Source organism: Lampetra planeri, chromosome 3 (assembly GCF_965212315.1).
Source record: "Lampetra planeri chromosome 3, kcLamPlan1.2.h2, whole genome shotgun sequence".
Taxonomy (NCBI): domain Eukaryota; kingdom Metazoa; phylum Chordata; class Hyperoartia; order Petromyzontiformes; family Petromyzontidae; genus Lampetra; species Lampetra planeri.
Genome location: NC_136109.1, coordinates 10,127,658 through 10,150,164, shown reverse-complemented (window position 1 = coordinate 10,150,164; position 22,507 = coordinate 10,127,658). Strand labels below are relative to the sequence as shown.

The window sequence follows — 22,507 nt, the reverse complement described above, 5'->3', positions numbered from 1 at the left end:
GTTTCTTAGCATTTTTAAGGATGGTGGCAATTTCAGCTCTAGCAACGTTTGTCGGGATGTGTCCCAAGCCTTTGAGGGCTACGTCGACCTGGGAGATTATATCCTCCACTGGGATATGTTTAGGGGTAACTGCGAAATTCAATATTTTTGTTGTGCCCGTATTGAAACGGATGCACGCCGGTGTGGACCTGAAAACTCAATTTCCCTGTGACAAAGAACACGGGGTTATAAACCCCACGATGGGTTGACAGCTATGTAGTTGCGATTCATCAACCATCGGTGTTATCACCGCACGTGTCAAATGATGATGTGTGATGATTATATCACTGTGTAACAATAAAAACACGTTTTTTGTTCCTGGGTAGTGTTAATTTATAATTGCATATGCCTCAAAAGTACAGAAAATGGCTATTATTCTCCAAAAACTTTGCTTTTGTGAACAGGACAGTGATATTTTGAAATTTACCTATTTTCAATGAGACAATGTGTGCATTTGTGTCATTCCTTCACATAAAGTCCTGGTCACAAAAGCAAAGTTTGCGGATAATAGCCATTTTCTATACTTTTGAAGCATTATCAATTAAAAAATAACGCTTACTACCCAGGAACAACATTTGTGTTACATAGTGAATTAACACATTCCTGCGTAGGGAGCTGGTAGGAACGTTGGTCAATGGCCAGGGTCAACGGCGGCGTGGTGTATTCCGCAAATATGGCCGACTGTGAGGGCGGGCATAAGCCGGCGTGAGTAGGTTAAACGTTGAGTTTTATAAGGGGACCACGGGGTGACCAGCCCCTCCCCACCCAGCCCCTCCCAGCCCCTCCCCACCAGCCCCTCCCCACCCAGCCCACCCTCCCCAACCAGCCCCTCCCCACCCTCCCCTCCCCACCCTCCCCAACCAGCCCCTCCCCACCCTCCCCAACCAGCCCCTCCCCACCCAGCCCCTCCCTACCCTCCCCTCCCCACCTAGCCCCTCCCTCCCCACCCAGCCCCTCCCCACCCTCCCCACCCAGCCAACCCCACCCCTCCCATTTTTGGATGCACGACGTACGGACGGACACAATAATCCCCTGTGGGCTGGTGTAACCAGGAGGTTCCTACCATTAACATTGTTATTGTTGTGCAAATTGGCAGTGGTGCCTGACTCGGCTGAATCTGCAGCCCGGCAGCGACAGAGGAGAAGCAGCGAGAGGCCTCGTCGCTGCCTGCTATTCACTCGCTTATAGTTCTACTGTGTTCACTACATCTCTGCCGTGTTCACTACATCTGCTGTGTTCACTACATCGTGTTCACTACATCTCTACCGTGTTCACTACATCTGCTGTGTTCACTACATCGTGTTCACTACATCTCTGTCGTGTCCACTACATCTGCTGTCGTGTTCACTACATCTCTGCCGTGTTCACTACATCTGCTGTCGTGTTCACTACATCTGCTGTCGTGTTCACTACATCTCTGCCGTGTTCACTACATCTCTGCCGTGTTCACTACATCTCTGCCGTGTTCACTACATCTCTGCCGTGTTCACTAAATCTCTGCCGTGTTCACTATCATCTCTGCCGTGTTCACTACATCTCTGGCGTGTTCACTGTCATCTCTGTCGTGTTCACTACATCTCTGCCGTGTTCACTACATCGTATTCACTACCTCTGCGGCGATAACGATAGTTCGTGCGTTCTTTATAATATTCACACGCAAGTATTTCTATACATACATCTATATTTCTATATATATAATACACATACATCTCTATTTCTATATATATAATACACATACATCTCTTTCTATACACACACAAACATCTCATCCTCGCAGCAAGTCCCATCGCCCGCGAGTTGTGTGAATTCGACGAGCCGGCGTTGTCGTAAAAGGTGAGCTAAGTGATTAATAAACCCCCCCCCCCACTTAGTGTAAATAGAGATTATATAGGTTAGATTATATATCCCAACGATTGCCACTCCACTGCTGGATGAGTGCCGGGAGATTCTCCACCACCCACCCACACGCCGCTTTCTGCTGCTGCTGATCGTTGTGGAGTTATAGTGTCCATACTTCACCACGCTGGTCTCGCGTCTTCACGAGGGTCCACCACGGGGTCTTTCACCTACAGTATGTGTACAGTATAACTGGCTTTCACCTACAGTATGTGTACAGTATATGTACAGTATAACTGGCTTGCACGCACAGTATAACTCATTTACGTACAGTATAGTACTGTATAACTGTTTTTCACGTACAGTATAGTACTGTATAACTGTCTTTCGCGTACAGTATGTGCAAAGTATAACTTTCGCGTACAGTATAGTGCGGTATAACCGTCTTTCACGTACAGTACACGTACAGTATAACTGTCTTTCGCGTACAGTGTACGTACAGTATAACTGTCTTTCACATACAGTATACGTACGGTACACAGTGCACGCACAGTGTAACTACGCACAGTACGTGTACTGTACGTGCAAGACAGTATACAGCATAACTGTTCGTATACTGTACGCAAAGACAGTATACTGTATAACTGTACGTGAAAGACAGTACCACTGTACGTGAAAGACCCCGTGGTCGGTTGCCGGCAGTCCCAACGATTGCCACTCCACTGCTGGATGAGGGCCGGGAGATTCTCCGTCTCCTCCCCACGCCGCTGCTGATCACTTGGTCCATACTTCACCACTTTTGGTCGGTGGGGGGGTCAATCGCGAGTTTTGTTGGAGGAAGACGGTGACGCACGTGGATAGGGTGGTCCACATGTCTTGTGACCCCCACCCCCCTCCTTAATTACATTATCTATAACTATGTATTTTATATTCTTGGTTCTTTCGGTAAAGTCACGTAGAAGGGAAATAATAAAATGATATGAATATGAAACAATACATTCTCACGACGTTTCGACTGCAACACAAGCAAATCATCATCAGGTGTGAAATCCACAGTAAGAAAATGTGAAAAATTTGAAATTTTCTTGCTGTGGATTTCACATCTGATGATGATTGCTTGTGTTGCAGTCGAAACGTCGTGATAATTTATATTGTTTTATATTTTTATAATTTTATTTCCCTTCTACGTGACTTTACCGAAAGAACCAAGAATATGAATCCCTGAAGTCACGAAAGCTTTAAAAAAATATATATATATAATTTTAAGTAAAGTGTATTTTAAAACGTAAATGAATATGAACTAAATAATGTTAGCAGTCAGTTAATGGGGGGGGGGGGGGGGTCACAAGACTTCTGGACCACATGCAACGTTGCATAACGAATCATAACGATTGGTAGCGAATGCTACCTAATTACGGATTGTGCTTAGTTATTGTTTTTGTGATCTTTACAGGAAATATTGGGACGCGTTGCACGATACCCGTCTACGGTAAGGTATCGTTTTCGTATGTAAGAGGCCAGAATAACGAGAGGGAATTGTACTCTTTGGTTTTTTCGGTAAACAAATAAATTAAATCACGACGTTTCGAAGGCAACACAAGCCTCCGTCTTCAGGTTGCACCCGTCACAGCAAAATCACTGGATCAGTGATTTGATCCGTCACAGTGATTTGATCCGTCACAGCAAAAATCAGTGGATCAAGATGCAGTAATTTGATCCGTCACAGTGATTTGATCCGTCACAGCAAAAATCACTGGATCAAATCACTGTGATTTGATCCGTCACAGTGATTTGATCCGTCACAGCCAAAATCACTGGATCTTGATCCAGTGATTTTTGCTGTGACGGTGCCACCTTGTGTTGCCTTCGAAACGTCGTGATTTCATTTATGCTCTTAGTTTTTTCGGTAATATTTTTCTTAATTTTAATTTCATTTTTTACCTACGTGACTTTACCGAAAAAACGAAGAGTATGAATCCTTGCAGTCACGAAAGCTTCAAATCTAGAAGTCATTTAATTTATTTGTTTTTCTGTATGGATCCTTGCAGTCACGAAAGCTTCATTGGTTTCAAATGGCTCGTAGATTTACACTCGCCTTTGCATGATTAGTCTCGCGATGGGCCACATCTGCGTTCAAGCTACGTATGATAATTACGTTACTTTAATGACTCTCCACGTGTTGTTGGTAAGAATCTGCGGTTCATCTCACTCGGATTATATTATCGATGTTTGTTATTTTACGTGTGCTCACGATGTTGTGTTGCCTGTAAAAGTCTTCCTGCTGTTGGCTTGAATTTTTTTTTCTAAATCGGCAACCCCTGACCCAGTGGTAAAAACTCTACATTTAAATGGCCGGGATCAGTTTACCCATGGGGTAATCACTCTTTTAATTTGCCATAAGGCGCTGCTAATTTTGATCAACCCTTGAGGGGGAAGGTGAGTCAACACCTGAACTGGAATTGAGTTTGTACTTAACTGCTCTTGCACTGTGTAAAGGCAACAAACATGTTCATTTGGGACAAATTGTATATCCATGTTAGTGTACAAATGCTCTATGTGGAAACTATAGATTCCAATTCCCTGAATTTACAATTATTTCTACAGCCACAAAATATGGCGGCGTGTGCGGTGGCCACCCCGTTGCTGGAGCCAAGCGGGGACTTCCCGGCGTGGCTGGAGGCGCAGGGTGTGAACACGGAGGTGGCCCGGGCCATGGACTCAGAGCTGGGCATCCGGGACTACGGGGTCCTGCGCGCCTGCGTCGGGGACGGCCTCGTGCGGGCCGAGCTGCTGGCCGCGGCACGCGACCGCCTGCCCTTCGGCTTTTACGCCGTGCTGCGGCAGGTGGTGAAGGCCTTGCAGGGCGCCGAGCCCCACGACGCTGGGACGGCGCGCTGGGATGATGCCACCGCCATCAAGGCCTCCCCTGGCGACGTGACGCTGGGAGGCCTGATGGACGTGCTGCTCGCGCTGTTCAGCGGCTTGAGCCGCGAGCTGCTGATGTCCGTGCAAAGACTCGGAGCCATGGACGGTCTTAAGTATGAAGTGCCTTCTCCTTCAGCCGGTGATGCAGTCGGTAATGAAATTATGACGGCCGAAATGGATCGTTCAATGGAGAATGGTAATTGATATTTAATAGCATTAAATAATATATCTAGCTGATTGACACCATGGATTGCGCACTAAATTCACAATATTAGTTTTTGCTTAACCTGAATGTGTAATTTGCACCACTGAAACAGCAGCACTGATGGAGATGATTCCACCATTAGACCCAAGCAGGGAGACGCTTGAGTCCGATTCACTTCCTGCCCACATGACTGAAACGCATTGCCCTGGTGGTTCGCCCCATTGTTGGTGGTGGAGCCCACAGCTTGATTTAACTAAATATCAGACAGAATGAAAATATCTGTCAATGCATGAATCGTATCTTTTCTACTTGTGAATCAAAAGTGACCATGTCCCTTAATTTCAGGTGAGATTGAAGAAACGCCACCTCCAAATGTGGATGACACTCAACCCAACCTGCTAGTGGATCGGATTAAAATGGAGCCATTCGGAGGTAACATCTTGTCAATGTAGAGTGTTGAGTGGTCCAGTTCAGTAAGGGAGATAACTCAGCTTATTCGAATATCTCGAATGGGCGACCTCTAGATTCCAAGTCTAGTGTTCTTGATGAGCTCAGATACATCTTATTGCTTCTATCGTCAATCATTCATCACTTCTCAGTTCAAATGAACACTTTGTTGAAAATTATTTCACTAATATAAGCCCTCTGTGCTTGTAGATGCTGCTGAATTTCCTGACAATGCAATGCTTCCTCGGACATCGGAGCATGGTTCCATGATGTGTATTTCTAATCCGATCTTTGGTAAGTGGCCCTGTTTTACCAGTATATATTGTAAAGGTATAAATCCAGACCTACAACTTCATATTGTTTTTAAGTTATTTGTTTTTAATGCTTGCACATTTATATGTTTGCATTATTTTCATGGGTGTGTACGTGTCCAATGAACAGAATATAAAACACATTTTTCAAGGCACAGTTTTATATTTGAAGTCTGTCTAGAATTGTCTTAATTTAAAATATATTTACTGCAACTAAAAAAATAGGTCAAAAGGTCATCACGGCCAATAAAATCGCTGCCACTACATGTGGATATCTCATTTTTGTTCGGTATTTCAGCTGTTGCACAATGACACCCAACCTCCACGTTCTATTCTGACAATCTCATCATCACCACCTTCATTTAATTTTGCCTTATCTTTAGTTGTCAAGCCTTCAGGTACCTACTCAAATGCCAGTGCTTATTTTACTTGATGAACAAAAAAAGCACAAACGTTCAATCAGAATGCCCACAACTTTACAAAAAAACCTCTTGTTTAAAATCATGCTCTCCCTTAGATAAAGTTTCATTGGAGTCTCACGCCGCTCTCGCGTTCAAAGTTGTGAACTCGCAGCAGATCGAGGACGAGGGCTGTACGCTTGCTGTCGAGACGGCCCCTGCTCTGTGGGCACACGGGGCACAGGACGCTATTCTAAACGAAGAAGCGGCCTCCACCTGTGCACGTGAGTACGTGTCACTGCCGCCAACGGAGGGGTGCTCCTTCGAGCCGTCAGTGGCGAGCCGAAATGGGTTCCTCCCGGCAGCCGTTGCACGAAGTCTGACCATCGGAGGGAGTGGCTCCTACGAGCCGGGCGTGTGGTTTGCCACCGCCGAGCACTCGAGGAAGAATACAAATCTGTCGCCGGGACGCGTAGTCCAGAAACCTTACCGCTGCGAAGTATGCGGGCACTGCTTCTCGCAGGGCGGGCACCTGAAGATCCACCTGCGTACGCACACAGGGGAGAAGCCCTACCGCTGCAAGGTGTGCGGCCAGACCTTTTCGCAGCAGTGCAGCCTCAAACGGCACCATCGCAAGCACACGGGCGAGCGTCCGCACCGCTGCGGGGAGTGCGGGCGCGGCTTCTCGCAGCCCAACGACCTGCGGGCGCACGAGCGCACGCACACGGGCGAGAAGCCGTACGGCTGCCAGGTGTGCGGCCAGGCATTCTCGCGGTCCTCTAGCATGAAGATTCACATGCGCACACACACGGGCGAGAAGCCCTACCGCTGCGACGTGTGCGGACAAGCCTTCACGCGCGCGTTCAGCCTGCGCTTCCACCAGCGTACGCACGGAGGGTCGGGCGCAGCGCCGCTGCCACCACCACCGCCGCCGCCTCAGATGGGGAGTTTTGTTGATGGTGTCACAGACGTTTTTACACGATCCAGGCCAGCGACCCGCTATGAATGAGGCATATTGTCACACACAAAAATTTGTTTTGGTGTATTTTAAGAGCTTTTGAGCACTCGTTAGTTTGTTTATTTAAAAAAAGGTAAAGGTGCAATTACTTGCCCATGCCACTGCTGATGGGAGGACCTCTTCATGGACAGAGCTCTAGACATGCCCAATAGATGGTGTTTTGGCCGATTATTTCCTGCTAGCCTGATGCCTTGGAAGATGTGTGAATACTTACACTTTACCGCTGCACTTGTGTGACCTGCCGATCGACTAACTGGTGTACCCATTTATACAGGGGGGGGGATTAATAAACTTCCACAAACGGCTGCACTGTGAGATCGGATCGAACCGTTGAGCTCGAGGTTGAAACTGAGTGTGCTGATACGCCATGGCCGCATCCTGTTTATGCTTATTTTAAAATGTATGTTCATATGGACAACACAACGCAGATGTAAAGCACAACGCTCTGGAACCACCCACACTCTTCACACACGTGACACGCTTGGATGAATCCATGCCTGCTCATGATGCCCTAAAAGCTAGCCATTGACATAAAGTTCCAAATTGTACCATTAATGTGAGATCAGGCAGTTGTCCCTTGCCAACCTGGTGGGGAGACCTTGCAGTCACCCTTATTTATCCTGGATATATAAAATTGCATAAATGACTCACTTGCCATGTGCGAGGTTGTCACAGACCAACGCAATGGACCCTAGTCCGTCCAAGAAAATGAACTGACTTTTAGCCGGGTGGTAGTGGTGCATGCATGTAGGTCAGTGTTGTGGAGTCGACGGTTGGTGGATCTTCCAATGGTTTTGAAACTCTCTTCTCGTGCGCGTCAAGGTGCCATACCCTGGCGTGCCAGAAGAAGGCTATACAGCAGAATGTGGACTCTGTGTATGGGATCGAGCGTTACCCCCTTTGCATGTGTGCGTTTTCTGAAGGTTGCTCATTTCCTCCCAAATGTAATTACTTAATTGGCCGACAACACCTTCATATATATAGACAACCACAAAGCTTGGGAATTAGTTGGCGGTGGCTCACCGCCTCGCTACCTTCCCTTCTTGTCCGTGGTTCCTTTTCGCACCTGCGAGGTATTCTCTCTGTTCAAAAGTGAGCGAATACTGTGTGGCACGTTACAAGTTGATACAAATCATTATATGAACGTCATCCAGTGGTGGTGCTAGCCCATTGGGGTCCTGTAGCAGAAGTTCTATTAGGGGGTCCTCCTTTCAGTGTTTTAAATGTGAATGAGATAAGTAATTTCGACACAAATGGAGATGTAGTGAGATGGGAGAAATGTCAACATAACTAGAGATGTTGAATGAGAGATGGAGACAATTCGGGATGAGAGATTAATTGGCCTTTTAATGTTAAATAGCTTGTTAGGTTTATCTTGGTTTGAATTTGAGCTTAAATTTCATGTATCCATATGATTTCATGAAGCTGAGGTCCTTAGAGGTTCTTGGGACCATAGACTTTTGCTAGGTTTGCTCTAGCCTCCCATTCATAATTATTCCTGCGAGGTCATTGGTGGTCGTCATATGCATTTGTAATCGCGTGAAGGTTTGTAAATTGTACAAAATAAAAATTCACTGTCTCTTGTCAATCCACTGCTACGTTGGTCATCATAGTTGACAGCACTTGACAGTGCAAGTTTGTGGTGGTGGGGGGGGGAGAGTGGAAGTACCAGTGCAGATATCGGTCACCACCAGAGGTGTGGACTCGAGTCATGTGACTTGGACTCGAGTCAGACTCGAGTCATGAATTTGATGACTTGCGACTCGACTTGGACTTGCATAACAATGACTTTGTCCCACCTATGAGATGTGGACTCGAGTCATGTGACTTGGACTCGAGTCAGACTCGAGTCATGAATTTGATGACTTGCGACTCGACTTGGACTTGCATAACAATGACTTTGTCCCACCTCTGGTCACCACTGATGTTAACCATTGCTTGGAATCGAACTCGGATCGCCATCTTCACACCAAATTGCACTAACCACTTGCATCACCGCTCCACTCTCAAGTGAGTGTAGTTTTGGTCAAGCTTAGTTGAAATTAAAAAGGCGATCGGAAGAGATTCGAAAATTAATGTGGTCACCTCGCCAAACATTAACCTCAAAATGTGCTTCGCTTTCAGTTCGAATGCAATTTGGGTGCAATGAGATTGATTTAGTCACGTGATGAATTTAGTCAAGAGAGTTTTGTCGCTTTGACAACCCTTTATTTAAAACCAAGACAACAGTTCTTAAAATATGAAAGTCGAGTTTACATCGATGAGCCTATGTATATTTTTTAAAGCAAGGTTTTATTTAAAACAGACATTAATACGCAAGAGAAACAAAAAAAAGTGTTAGGGGTCAATTATTAAGAAAATAAGAATAGGTTTCACCTTTTCTGGAAATAAAACGGGATATGTGAAGATGGTCAAGCACCAAATAGAATTCCTTTTGCAAGCCTTCATCAGTGTGAGACAAGGCCATGAAGAAAGCTGCCTCTGCTGTAGTTAATGCAGAAATGATTCCTTGCAAAAGTTTTATATTTGATGTTTGAACATCTGAAACACCTACACCATTGGAACCTCATTTGCCAGTAGCAAAATATGATAATTGTTTTTTAAAGCTTTTATCTGGCAACAAAACTGACACCTTTTTTACAAGGAGTCATGTTTGCATTGACCACAATACCTGCAGTCGGAATTCAAACAAAAAAACATAACTCTGATAATGTAACATACTTGGACAGTGTATACATTATCAGAGTTATGTTTTTTGTTTGCATTCCGACCGCAGGTATTGTGGTCAATGCAAACATGACTCCTTGTTGCCAGATAAAAGGGTAAAAAAAAAATTTCAATTATCATCTGAAACACCTGTTTCATTGCCAGAAAGGGTTCAAACCTCTTATTTTTGTGACTGCCAAAAAGGTGTCATTAATTTGGCAGGGGGCGTGGCGTGGTGGGTTATGGTGGGGGCAGACCCCGTGTGCAAACTGTTCACCGCGGTCCCTGACCCTGCAATCTGCCGTTGGGAGGAAGCGGAGTTAGCTCCGCGTACGAGGGGAGAGGCTTCACATGCGTTTGGAGTCCTCGGTCCTCGCTTCGTCTTCCTCCTCCTCTTCCTCCTCATCCTTTTCCCCTGTACACGGAGACGCTTTCGTCGATTCGCTGTCATCTCCTGGGTGAGCCTCGTGCGCGAGGAGCGGTGGCGCAGCGGTCAGCGCGCCGAACTCAACCGGAGCAGCAGCAGGAGGACCCGGGTTCGATTTCTCGCTCACGGCAAAAAAACCGGTGACGATTATCCTCCCCCGTAGGTCTACTCGGCCTCAAACGAGCACTGCCTGGTGCGGTGTGCGGTCAACATCGTTACTGGGGGAGACAAAGGCGGCCGGTCGTGGTGGTGCTGGTCACCAACCCTCGTGTGCCGCGGTGCTGGCCTTCATAGGCGGTGCTCGCTGACAACCACTTGGCCCCAACAAGGATTCATACTCTTAGGTTCTTTCGATAAAGTCACGTAGGTAAAAAAAAATTATTATTATTAAAATAATAATAAATGAAAATAACTGAATTAAATGATTTGATTAAAATAAAAAATAAATTAAATCATTTAATTTAGTTATTTTCATTTATTAATATTTATTTTAATTAAAATACATGAAAATAACTACATTTAATCATTTCATTTAGTTATTTTGATTTATTTTTATTAAATCATTTTATTTAGTTATTTTCATTCATTTCTTTTTTTACCTACGTGCCTTTACCGAAAGAACCTAATATTATGAATCCTTGCAGTCACGAAAGCTTCAAATCTAGAACCCAACACATCTGTCACGGGCGACACGGGCGGTGGGGGGGGTCTTTGTCACATAGTTGCTCGTTCCATAGTCGATGGTGATGCTGATTTGTTTACATTACACAACACCCCCCCCCCCCTGGGATGGTCGGTTAAATAGGGAACCACTTTGTGTGTGGACGTCAGCGGTGGTTGTTGTCGTTGCTGGTTACGTACGGTGCGAAAGAAGTTCGACCGCACGTAACATAGATGCTTTCAAACAGGTACCGTGCTCATCCGTTACCTGTCAACCCATACGGTTTATACCCCGTGATTCTTGTACAGGTAAATTGAATTTTTCAGGTCCATACGGCGTACAGCCGTTTCAATACTGGCACATTTAAAAAATAAAATGTGTCTATTTGGTTGTGTTTCTCCCTTGTGATGGGACTTTGTGGGATGAACGTTGAGATTTATAAGGGCACGGCGTGACCAATAAGGTCTGAATTGGTCTGTAATAAGGTAGGGCACTGATAAGGGGTTGACAGGTTTGCTATACACTACTAACCACTGCATTACTATACACTGCACTATACACTACACTATACCACACCTATCAACCCATAGGGATTACCCACATTCTTGTACAGGGAAATAATGTTTTCATGTCCATACGGCGTACAGCCGTTTCAATACTGGCACATTTAAAAAATAAAATGTGTCTATTTGGTTGTGTTTCTCCCTTGTGATGGGACTTTGCGGGATGAACGTTGAGATTTATAAGTGGCACGGGGTGACCAACACGGTCTGAATTGAATTTTGATTTAAAGCTTTCGTGACTGCAGGGATTCATATTCTTGGTTCTTTCGGTAAAGTCACGTAGAAGGGAAATAAAATAATAATATAAGTAAAAAACAATAAAAATTCTCAACGATGTTTCGACTGCAACACAAGCAATCGTCATCAGGTGTTTTATTATTTCCCTTCTACGTGACTTTACCGAAACAACCAAGAGTATGGTCTGAATTGGTCTGTAATAAGGTAGGGCACTGATAATAAGGGGTTGACAGGTATGAGTACTTTATATTCCCCCCCCCCCTCCTCTTTTATGCTCCACATCTACATACAATAATTTATCAACGGTGGTGAAGTATGGTAAAATAATCCTCCCCCCCCCACTCGGCGTGGTGAGGCAGTGGATTAACCAAAGGGTTGTGCATGTTACATGGAATCCGCCTAATTCAACAGTAGCTTGGGGGTTTGTTTCGTGATTATGGCGGTTGTTATTACGCTCCTGCCCGGGTGGTTGTTTTTGTGTGTGTGTTGTCCTTCCCCCGCACCTCCAATTAGCTACGTACGGTGCGAAAGAACTTGAACGTACGTTCTGCACATAAATCCGTAACCACTTTGTGGGATGTCGGCAGTGGTTGCAATGTGGCTGCACTGGCGCCTGCCATGGGAATGTGGAATTTCCGTGAGGGCAGTTTGACATTTGTTAATGGCGTGAGCTTATGTACACGTACAGCCAGCCGGCTTGTTATTCCACTGCTGAATGAGAGGGCTCGCCACACAGTGCAGATCGTGGGGGTATTTTGACCGTACGTCACCACACGCCACGGTGCGGGTGGGTGAAGGCGGGGAGCGTGTAAGTTCAGTACAACAATTGATTTTGCTCCACTGCACCAGCAAATTGCTGATGGACTTTCATGTGTAAGAATTACTTTGAAATTCATGTGGTGATTATTTTCAGTTTTGTATTAAAATTATTTGTTACTGAGAGGCTCTTAATTGGAAGAACTGCTCCCAATATTAAAATATGACTTTGTGTCTGGGCTGAGCCACTTTAGCAGTATTTTTTTCCCATTCATTCTGACCACAGCCCTGAGACCATCATTGAACAAAAATACTGTAAAATCACCATCGGGCACTTCCTAATACAGTCACTTGCATTGGTGGATTAAAACGTGGGAGAATTTCCTCACTTATGTCACGCTTGACCCCAATGTAACATTATTTGTTAACCAAAGTTTACTTTGATCGCGGTGACATGCCTAATCGTGTCTGAACAGAGAATGGCGTGCGCGGTGGCCACCCCGATTCTGGAGCCGAGCGGGGACTTCCCGGCGTGGCTGGAGGCGCAGGGTGTGAACGAGGAAGTGGCCCGGGCCATGGACTCGGAGCTGGGCATCCGGGACTACGGGGTCCTGCGCGCCTGCGTCAGGGACGGCCTCGTGCGGGCCGAGTTGCTGGCCACGGCGCGCGACCGCCTGCCCTTCGGCTTCTACGCCGTGCTGCGGCAGGTGGTGAAGGCCCTGCAGGATTCCGAACCCCACGACGCTGAGACGCCGCGATGGGACGACGCCGCTTCCTCCCCTGGCGACGTGACCCTGGGAGGCCTGGTGGAGGTGCTGCTCGCTCTGTTCAGTGGCTTGAGCCGGGAGCTACTGCTGTCTGTGCAGAGGCTGGGCGAGTGGGATGGATTAAAGTTGGGAACAGTTGCTGGCAGTTTTGAAGATGAGACCACTGAAATGGATCGTCATGTCGAAAATGGTACGAAACTCTTAAACCTCTCATCATTTCAGTAGAATAGTTCACAGAGTGGAAACTTAATACTTGAGTTTGAGGAATAAAGTATCGTGATACCAGCTGCAAATACGACGAACAATGCCGCACTTGCGTTTTGTTCCTGTATAGCGCATTGAGATAACACGATTCATTCGAAATCATGATGCAGCTTGTTTGCTGCCGCATGCTCCCTGCCATCATCAGCCCACAATGAACGAATTTGGTGAAGTGTGGTAAAATAACCAGCATGATCCGCACGGCCTGGAGAGTCTTTCATCCAGCAGTGGAATGGCAAGGACAAGTGCAATTTAATAACTGTCCCCAAGTGCAATTTAATAACTGTCCCCTTTCCAGCATTGAGCTGTCATGCCTCTGATTAAGCATTGTTAGCTGCTTACCGTGCGAAAGAAGTTTAACATAAACACATACCTCATTCGAGATCTTGAGCCATTGATGGAAACTCCACTTTCCTGTGATGGGGACCGCATCCTTCCTGAGATGCCATTGTTAACTATACAACAGCGGTGCCTGTTTTATTGACCCTGGATCGATGAGTCAACCCCCGAGTGAGTTTGAACTTGAGCCTTCCCACTTGCAAGTCGACCACTCCCTTAAGATACTAGGTTTATCCCAGTTTTTCTTAACACCTGTTTTGTTGCCAGAAAAAAGGGGAAAAACCTATTGTCATATTTTGGTACTGGCAAAGGAGGTCCCATGGTGTAGACACTCCCTTAAGCTCTGCCACTTAGCCAGTTTGACTATGGAAGCGGTTCCATGATTTCGGATTTGTAGATTTTCAACATTTTAAAAGGTGTGGGTAATCCTTGGTGTAATCGCAAAGTGGATCTTACTTGGGCGTAGTGTGTTGACTATTCGGAACTGCATTTCAGATGGACATACCGTCCACCTTGCTGGATAAGGGAGAAATTTTCATGCTGCGGTGTCGGATGTACGAAGACTGAGCTGACTTTTTCACCCACACTGGGATAGTGATGCAGCATTCCGTTTCACGTTTGTGTCTTATCGCTGACGTATTCTGTAATTAAGCCATGTTCACCAAACTGGTCAATTTCCCCCAAAACGACACATCGTACGTATTGTGTACGAGTACTGCCCAAATGTGTCAATCAACTCCTGGATGAGGGCCTCTCCATGCCTGTGTGGATTCTGGGCATTATTTGACCGTACACGACCACACCGGTCACTGTGTGTATAATGGCAATTGCGACATTTTGAAAGTTGAGATTTGCCTGATTTGTCGAATTGCCTTATCATGAGATCACATATTGGGTGATCCATTGATATATGAACCTGATGGCGGGACCCCGGGGTTCCCATAAGCCCCCGGCTCTCGCATAAACTGCGTTGTCTGTTGAAGACGAACGATATGGCAATATATTCCTCTCGACGAGCTCTACACGATGCGCTTGTCAAAGTTTCAAAGTTTTGTTTCTTCTGCGCATTCGTCCTCGCTGCTGCACTTGGACGACATGACAACAGAATGATCCGCGCCAGGTGGGTCGCGGCGTTCATGTGTGCGGTGGGACGGAGTCGCCAAAAATCAATTAATTTATTACGATTTTGACTTCCGTTTATTTGGGACCATGAGGTCCCACCCTAAGGTTCATATATGCACCCCACTATTTCAAAGCTTTTATGTGGCTCTCGCCACACTCAATACACTTCATGAATCCATTTGACATTTTCCTTTGTCATATATGCAGCCATCGGTTTCACCAATATTCAATCACCCTTTCGAGAAGACTTGTTATTAAAACATCACAGGTGTATCTATACAGTGATCGTCCTGAGTACAACATGTACACGTACAGCCCTTCAAAAATGTATTTGGTTACTCTTCCATCTATTTTACAATTTAATGCAGAACGGCTGATTCTGTATAATATCTTCGCTTGCAGTTGTATTTGACACGTCATTTTTACATTCGAGTGAAATAATTACCCTAATCCCCTGTTAATGTTTGCGTCACTACATTTTGCTGTGAATGGTTTTAAATGTAATTTGTCAGAAGCCAACCTTTGTTAAAAGAAATTAATAGAGTTTAATATTGATTTATATCCGTGCATTCTTTTTGTTATTCCATCTGTGACGCTATTGCTTGTTTGCTCTGATTTATCTTTACTTCGGAGTTGCACGTGATCATTTGTTATTTGCTTTTGTAATTTTGATGACTCGGGGTCTGAGGTCGCAATCGGGTACCCGATACCCGTACCCTACCCGATACCCGGCTACCCGTACCCGGCCAGGTACGGGTAGCCGTTTGCGACCCTGGTGCGGCCGGGTACAGATAGGCCGTGAGTCACTGGTGAGTAACCGTTTGTCACTCATTTCCCAACGTCTTGTCTCTTCTCACAATTCAAGTTTTTAGAATCAACCCACCCGCGCCTGCAACATGGCTTCATCCCAGAGGTCGCAATCGGGTACCCGATACCCGTACCGTACCCGATACCCGGCTACCTGTACCCGTACCCGGCCGGGTACGGGTACCCGTTTGCGACCCTGGTGCGGCCGGGTACGGGTAAGGAATCAAAACCCGTTTGTGACCTCTGCTCGGGGTCCACTCTTGCAAATGAATCTTTCGGTCTCTCGAGGATTCACCTGCTCATTAGAAATTAGTGGAGTGCCTACAAATTTGATGACCCTGTACATACTCTGTATTGATGACTTGTATGTGTCAGTGGCTTATACGCGTGTTGATGCAGTGGCTTTGTATATGTGCAGATAAGCCAGACGAGAGGTCCACTCCAGTCATGGATGCCTCCTATGGCAGCATAGCAGCGGATCATGTTAAAATGGAGTCCTATGAAGGTACGGCTTGAACACCATTGTGTATAGAATATCACCATATTCATTGCAAGTTATGTTAACTATTTTACTGTTACTTTATGTTACTGTTTATATGTTATCCATAATAGAGGTTATTTTGAGCTAGATCGTGTAAATAAAAATGTGTCGTTAAACCCGCCAGCACCCAACATGTCCAATTAATAAGGTTTGTCACGTCAACAAAACTGTACTCGAATTGTAAATGTTGTGGTTTTACTCTCCAACACACACCGGTGTGCTGAACTAGTAACTAATTGGCATGTTCTGTTTACCTAACAAACATTACTAATTAGCTGTGTCAGGTGGTAGCGGGCTTTAACGACACATTCATATTTACACGATCTAACCCAAAAGCCTCCATCATGGATAATATTGGTCGCGAAAGCCTACGTGTTAAACTGTTTATATGTTATTTAAAATATCCCATTTATTCGTAGTGTTATATTGCGGAACAATATTTTGTTGTGTCGATGTTATTGTAATGTAGCCCTACCACCGCACACCCGTGCTTGGTCACTGTCGGTTGGTAAAGGAACCATTTAGATGTCACTTGCCGCTGATGGTAGCCGTGACCGCGAATCAAAGTCGTGTCGCGGGTTCAGTATGCAGGGCAAGAACCACCGCACTACCGTTCTTCATTTTTAGAAAGGACGTTAATCGATGACATGTCACAGGGTCATTCGTGCAAAAGTGACCGATGCAGCGATAACTTTGCCTGACACCAGTTTCGTTTGAACACTTGACCGCTTGTTTTCCCCACTTTCAGATGACGATGCTTATTTCTCGAATTCCATACTGGTTCCTCAATTGACAGAGCAAGACTCCGTGGAGTACACTACAAAGAAACGCTTTGGTAAGTGTGAGTCGAAACAGTGGATGTTTAAAACAAATGCTGATGGCACCAATGAATGCATGCAAAAAACCCGTCATCAAATTTGGTTCTTCGCTCAATTTGAATAATTTATAGTTTCCGTGAGATTTTTTTTTAAATACCAATGTGACGAATGCGAACACCATTTCTGTAATATGCCATTTTAATGCTCTGCATTTATACCCTGTCGCTTGGCCACGTTACTTCTCTTTCAACTGATTAATTAGCCAGGTCGACACTAACTTTCATTTCTACTTTATTCGCTTTAAACGCGTAACAGCAATGCGACTGGCGCATCTTCTGCTGCAGGTAAACGTCTGCTGGAGAGCCATCCAGATCTCATCATTGAAGGCGTGACCTCGCTGCCCAATGCGTACGAGGTAGGTGCTGGCCAATACGCTTTGACAGAGTCGGAGAAAGGCGAAATGACCGAAGCAGAAGAAGAAATCGCCGCCGCCACCGCCGTCGTGAAGACTGCAGCCCAGCCGCTGAGGGGGCGACGCTCATTCCCGCGCAGGCAAACCATCGGCAGGAGGGTCTCGGCAAAGCGTCGGCAGAAGCCCTCCGGTGGAGATACCGAGCCGTACGAGCGCAAGTGCTCGCTGACGAATGCAGCAGCCGCCGCAGCCGACAAGCCGCACCGCTGCAAGTTGTGCGGGCAGGTCTTCGCGCAGAGCAGCCAGCTGAAGGCCCACGCACGCACGCACGTGGGCGAGAAGTCCTACCGCTGCAAGGTGTGCGGTCAGGTGTTCGCGCAGGCGTTTGGCCTGCGGCGCCACCTGCAGATGCACTCGGGTGAGAAGCCGTTCTGCTGCGATGTGTGCGGCCACGGCTTCTCGCAAGCGTTCGGCCTCAAGCGGCACCAACAGATCCACACGGGCGAGCGGCCTCACCGCTGCCAGCTGTGCGGCAGCGGGTTCTCGCAGCCATGCGACCTCAAGATCCACCTGCGCAAGCACACGGGAGAGAAGCCCTTCTGCTGCAAGGTGTGCGGCCACGGCTTCTCCCAGCGCTGCCACCTGAAGATCCACCTGCGGAAGCACACGGGCGAGAAGCCCTACCGCTGCAAGGTGTGCGGCCAGTGCTTCTCGCAGAGCTTCAGCCTCAAGCGGCACCAGCAGATGCACACCGGCGATAGGCCGCACCGCTGCACCGAGTGCGGGCGCGGTTTCTCGCAGCCCGGCGACCTGAGGGCACACGAGCGCACGCACACGGGCGAGAAGCCGTATAGCTGCGACGTGTGTGGCCAGACCTTCACGCGCTCCACTGGCCTGCGCTTCCACCAGCGTATGCACGTGGAGGAAAGTGGTGCTGTGGGGGAAACTTTTTGAGGCTGCCATCGTTGTATTCCAGCTGAGGTCGTAGGTTTTTCGCATTTGTGCCGTACTGTTTGGCACGATGTCCCCAATGCTTCACGCCACGCGCTGGTAAGGTTTTTCAGTTCGTGCACTTTTGGGTTGTGCCGCGTGTTGTTAGCCTCAGCGCGTGTTAGTCGGAAGCTCCCGGCACATGGAGCGAAACGTCGGACGTTGTGTTGAACAACGCGTAGTGGCACAACCTGAAACCACGTCAAAATATTTTACTGTTAAGAACGATGGAGTACGAAAAAAAAATGGCCGGAGTAGATCAGGGGCCAGAGTACTTCTCTGGCGCTGCTGAAAACCTAGGTTCAAATCCAGCTTTCAGTTTCTGTTCTCAAGTGGAGTGAGTTGACAGTCTTGGCCTGGTCACAAATGACTGCACAAGACCCCACCGCGTTGAATTTGCCTTTCGCTTTATTTGGCTGAACATTTATCTTTATCGGGACGAATGGGAAAGTGCACCCCCTAGTGTATGGATGAAATTCAGTCGCTGAAACAGTTCTCAGAAGTCATTCTATGATGTCATTTTTTGCGGGCAGTTTTTATAACATGCGAGTGAGTGAGACTTTGGGAGACTTGGGGTCTCCCAAGTCTCACTTGTGAAAGAGGTGTGCTATTTCAATATGCTCTTTTCATCTGGTTATAGTCAGAAAGAGCATCGCAAGCAGCAGTCATGTTATGAGACCGGATCAAAATACAACTCGTAAGATTTTAGACAATGCCAGTAGACAAAGAGCAGATTTCAAACCACGCTTATTAAGGTGAGCTAATCAGGTATCTTGTTTCGGAGAATAGGTGCGTGTTTAGTGTTAATTTTTTTGGCACAGTTCTTGGTACTGGGTTTAAATAACCAGATAAGAGTTTTGAATAAGGTTATGCGGCGAAGTCGAGGTTTAAGGTAAACGCACAGATACATGGCATGCCGAATTGTTAGTAGCAGACACACTACTACGAATTGTCAGAGGCAGCAGCTGAAGCAAGAGCAGCTGTACAAATGTGTTGTCAATGCTTGTGGAATTCTTATCTAGTACAAACCATCCTGGTGTAGCGAGAGCACTGTGGATAGTGCGCTGTGCTGAGAACTTGGCAAACCTGAGTTCTATTTCTGGCCACAGCTAATATCGCTTGCAGATTTGTATCTGTGCCGCTCCTGGGTTCCAACCACATCAACCCGGCACTGACCAGCACGGTGAAGGATGGTCAAACAATCCCCCAGAGTCAGCGCACTGGGGGAGGCCTTCATCCAGCAGTGGATGGACGAAGGGTTGTAAATTACTATTTGTTTTTATTACTCACGGATATAGCCTCAAGACTGATGGCTTTTGTGACTCAACAGCCACAATCACCAGTGACAACACGTGCCGAGTCACACTTACATTGTCTCATATGAACGCGTGGAAACTTGCACTGGCAAAGTCAACAAAGCCATATTGCCACCCTTCTCAGACAAATATGAGGTCGCACTAGTTGGTAGAAATTCCAATTGTTTTATGATGGGGGGGGGGGGCTTTCTTTCCATGGAGCTTGTTGACCCACAAGGTGGTACTCGATCGATTCATCACAGAGGGATAATGGTAGGCCAGGGTTGATCTCCAACCAATATTTAAACTTGCAACTTTTTTATACCCCTTTTACACCGTACAACTGAGCCGTGCCAAATCAGCCTGTCGTGACTCAGGAGGCACCGGTTACATTTTTTCTACCCCACCCATGGTCCTGCTTGGCCCCAAGACATATTCAGTTGTCTTGTGAGGCCAGAGTTGCTTTTGGCTCAGCTCTGCAAATATCCAGTGGGATCCACACACACACACATATGCTGAGAGCCGTGCGCTGGTGCAGCTCATATGTGTTCGGCTGGATCAGGCAATTTACTTGGTTTTGAGAAAGCTTCCTGGCGCTGTCAAATGCTCTTTAAGTTCGTGCATAAATGTGTTTGGCTTTTGAAGGCCAATGTAGTTCATGCTGAATTCACTGTTGGTGAAAAGTTTAATTTTTTTAATAAAAAATAAATAAAAATTCTCAACCCGGAAAATGTCAAACGCAGCATCGAAATCATCCTCGGCATCACTAGCATTCATCGCCAAGGCCATCTGCAAACATTGTGATGTAATTTACATGTGTAGTGACGCCGACACATGTTGTGACTGTTAAGAACCTTTATTCAGACACAGCACTAACGATGCCCAGGATTGGTTCTTCAGGCTTGACCTTCATCTCTCGATTGTCCCCCGATCTCTGTGCTGGTCTTCTTTCATACCTCCCAAGCCCCCTCTCTGGAAGCTTCTTTCACCCCCCACTCCCTTCGGCCAATCCTGACCCTTCCCCACCAACGGTTCTCCACTGTCCTCCAGTCCACCACTTACTTTTCCTGCCTTTTTACCTTTCAAATATTTCCTCCAAAACCTTTCAATCTTGCCTCCCGACCAATCACAGTGGAGGCATCTGCACCAATGGGGGGAGGCATTGGCTTACGTCATGATTGTCAGACCGTACACTTGTGTCAGGTAAGCGGTCTGTTATCTCGGTCATTACACATGTAAAGCATGCTGGGTTTGGGCTTTGAAGACAGATTCATGCATATGTAATTTGCGTTCATCGTTATCCAATGTGGCAATGCAACTCAAGTTATGTACCACATGAGAAAGTGCTACGACCTATAACAGCAACGAGTTCAAATCAGTGTGCCTGAAGAAACCCATGCATGCCTGCAAAGGACCAACATGCAAAACTCTTGCAGAGATACATCAGCCTACTTAATGCCCTGGATTTGACAAACACCAAATTAATGAAGCATTCTCCAACTCACAGCATCGCGAGAGAGATGATGACGGCTCGGAGAGGACTTTATCCAACATGGCTGCTGCTGATCTTTCGTAAGGCTGCAGATGTGGATGCAGAGCCACAACTACAATTTCACATTCAGGTCAGATAGCCACATCAGAAGCAGCGGAGTGTATCACGTCATGTCTCCTTCGTATTTGTGGATCGGGCATTGCTTCATATGCTGGATGGTCCGTTCTGGATGATCACAATCGCACACTGGAGAGTTTTAATTTTGCAGGTATCCGCATCTGCCATGGTTTGTGCAGATGCGGTTTAGGGTGGACCATGAGCTTCGTGGAAGATCAAAACAATTGATCCGCGTTGGATTTTTCACAAGGTGTTTGTGAGTTCTGAAATCCCTTAACATTTTCCAAGCTTCATCGGGGTTAAATTCGCATTGTTAAAGGTTAAGGGAATGGGACCACAATGGCTTGCGTGACTTCCCCAGGTTGTGATTGCCAGTTTGTGGACCAGGTTGACCCTTGTTTTCGTTTTGGCGGCTACCTTTTTCATTTAGTCGCGAAAGGTTCGCGTACGGTCCAGCTTCATACCGACATAGGTTGGAGTGGGGTTGTTGTTTCACAGTGTTGCCGGAGAAGGTCACTTTCAGAGTGTGCTGATGATACGACAGCTGCTGCTGATGATATGACAACTATTTCAGGTCGGATACTTTTCAGTGTACATCAGATAATACAAATCTGGCAAATTATTTTAAGGAACACAAAAAATGAGTTTCATCTACTGAATGGAATGCGGCTGAGATATTGTCCGCCGAGAAGATAAGAGTGATGAACTCTGAGCATGTGCAGATGCTGAATGTTTTCGCTGCGTTAAAGGCGAACTGGAAAACGTCCTTCACCCATTACGGTCCACCACACCACTTGCTGTAAGACCACGTACACGTGCTCCCCGACTCCCTCTACCTCTTGTTTACCACACGATCCGTGATGGGGACCAGCGGGAGCGAGGTTGAAGAGTTTCCCCACTAGCCGTGCTGGCCACTTACTGCCAGGGAAATTCATCTAGCGCATGGCCTCTGCCTGCCACGCTTATTCTCGAGCCTACCCTCTCCACGCTACTCAACATGCACACAATGTCAATGCC

General features: G+C 46.6%; 1 protein-coding gene across 1 annotated transcript; it reads left to right on the top strand.

Annotated features, from left to right (window-relative positions):
* The first annotated feature begins 1,040 nt into the window (after positions 1-1,040).
* On the top strand, positions 1,041-22,202 carry LOC144734594 (uncharacterized). Its single transcript, XM_078616854.1, has 10 exons — positions 1,041-1,872; positions 4,480-4,996; positions 5,351-5,437; positions 5,663-5,746; positions 6,281-7,168; positions 10,141-10,421; positions 13,006-13,486; positions 16,244-16,330; positions 17,115-17,201; positions 17,529-22,202. Exons 2-10 carry the CDS (start codon positions 4,489-4,491, stop codon positions 18,548-18,550), a joined length of 3,525 nt encoding a protein of 1,174 aa, XP_078472980.1. The 5' UTR covers positions 1,041-1,872; positions 4,480-4,488; the 3' UTR covers positions 18,551-22,202.
* Positions 22,203-22,507: the final 305 nt, after the last annotated feature.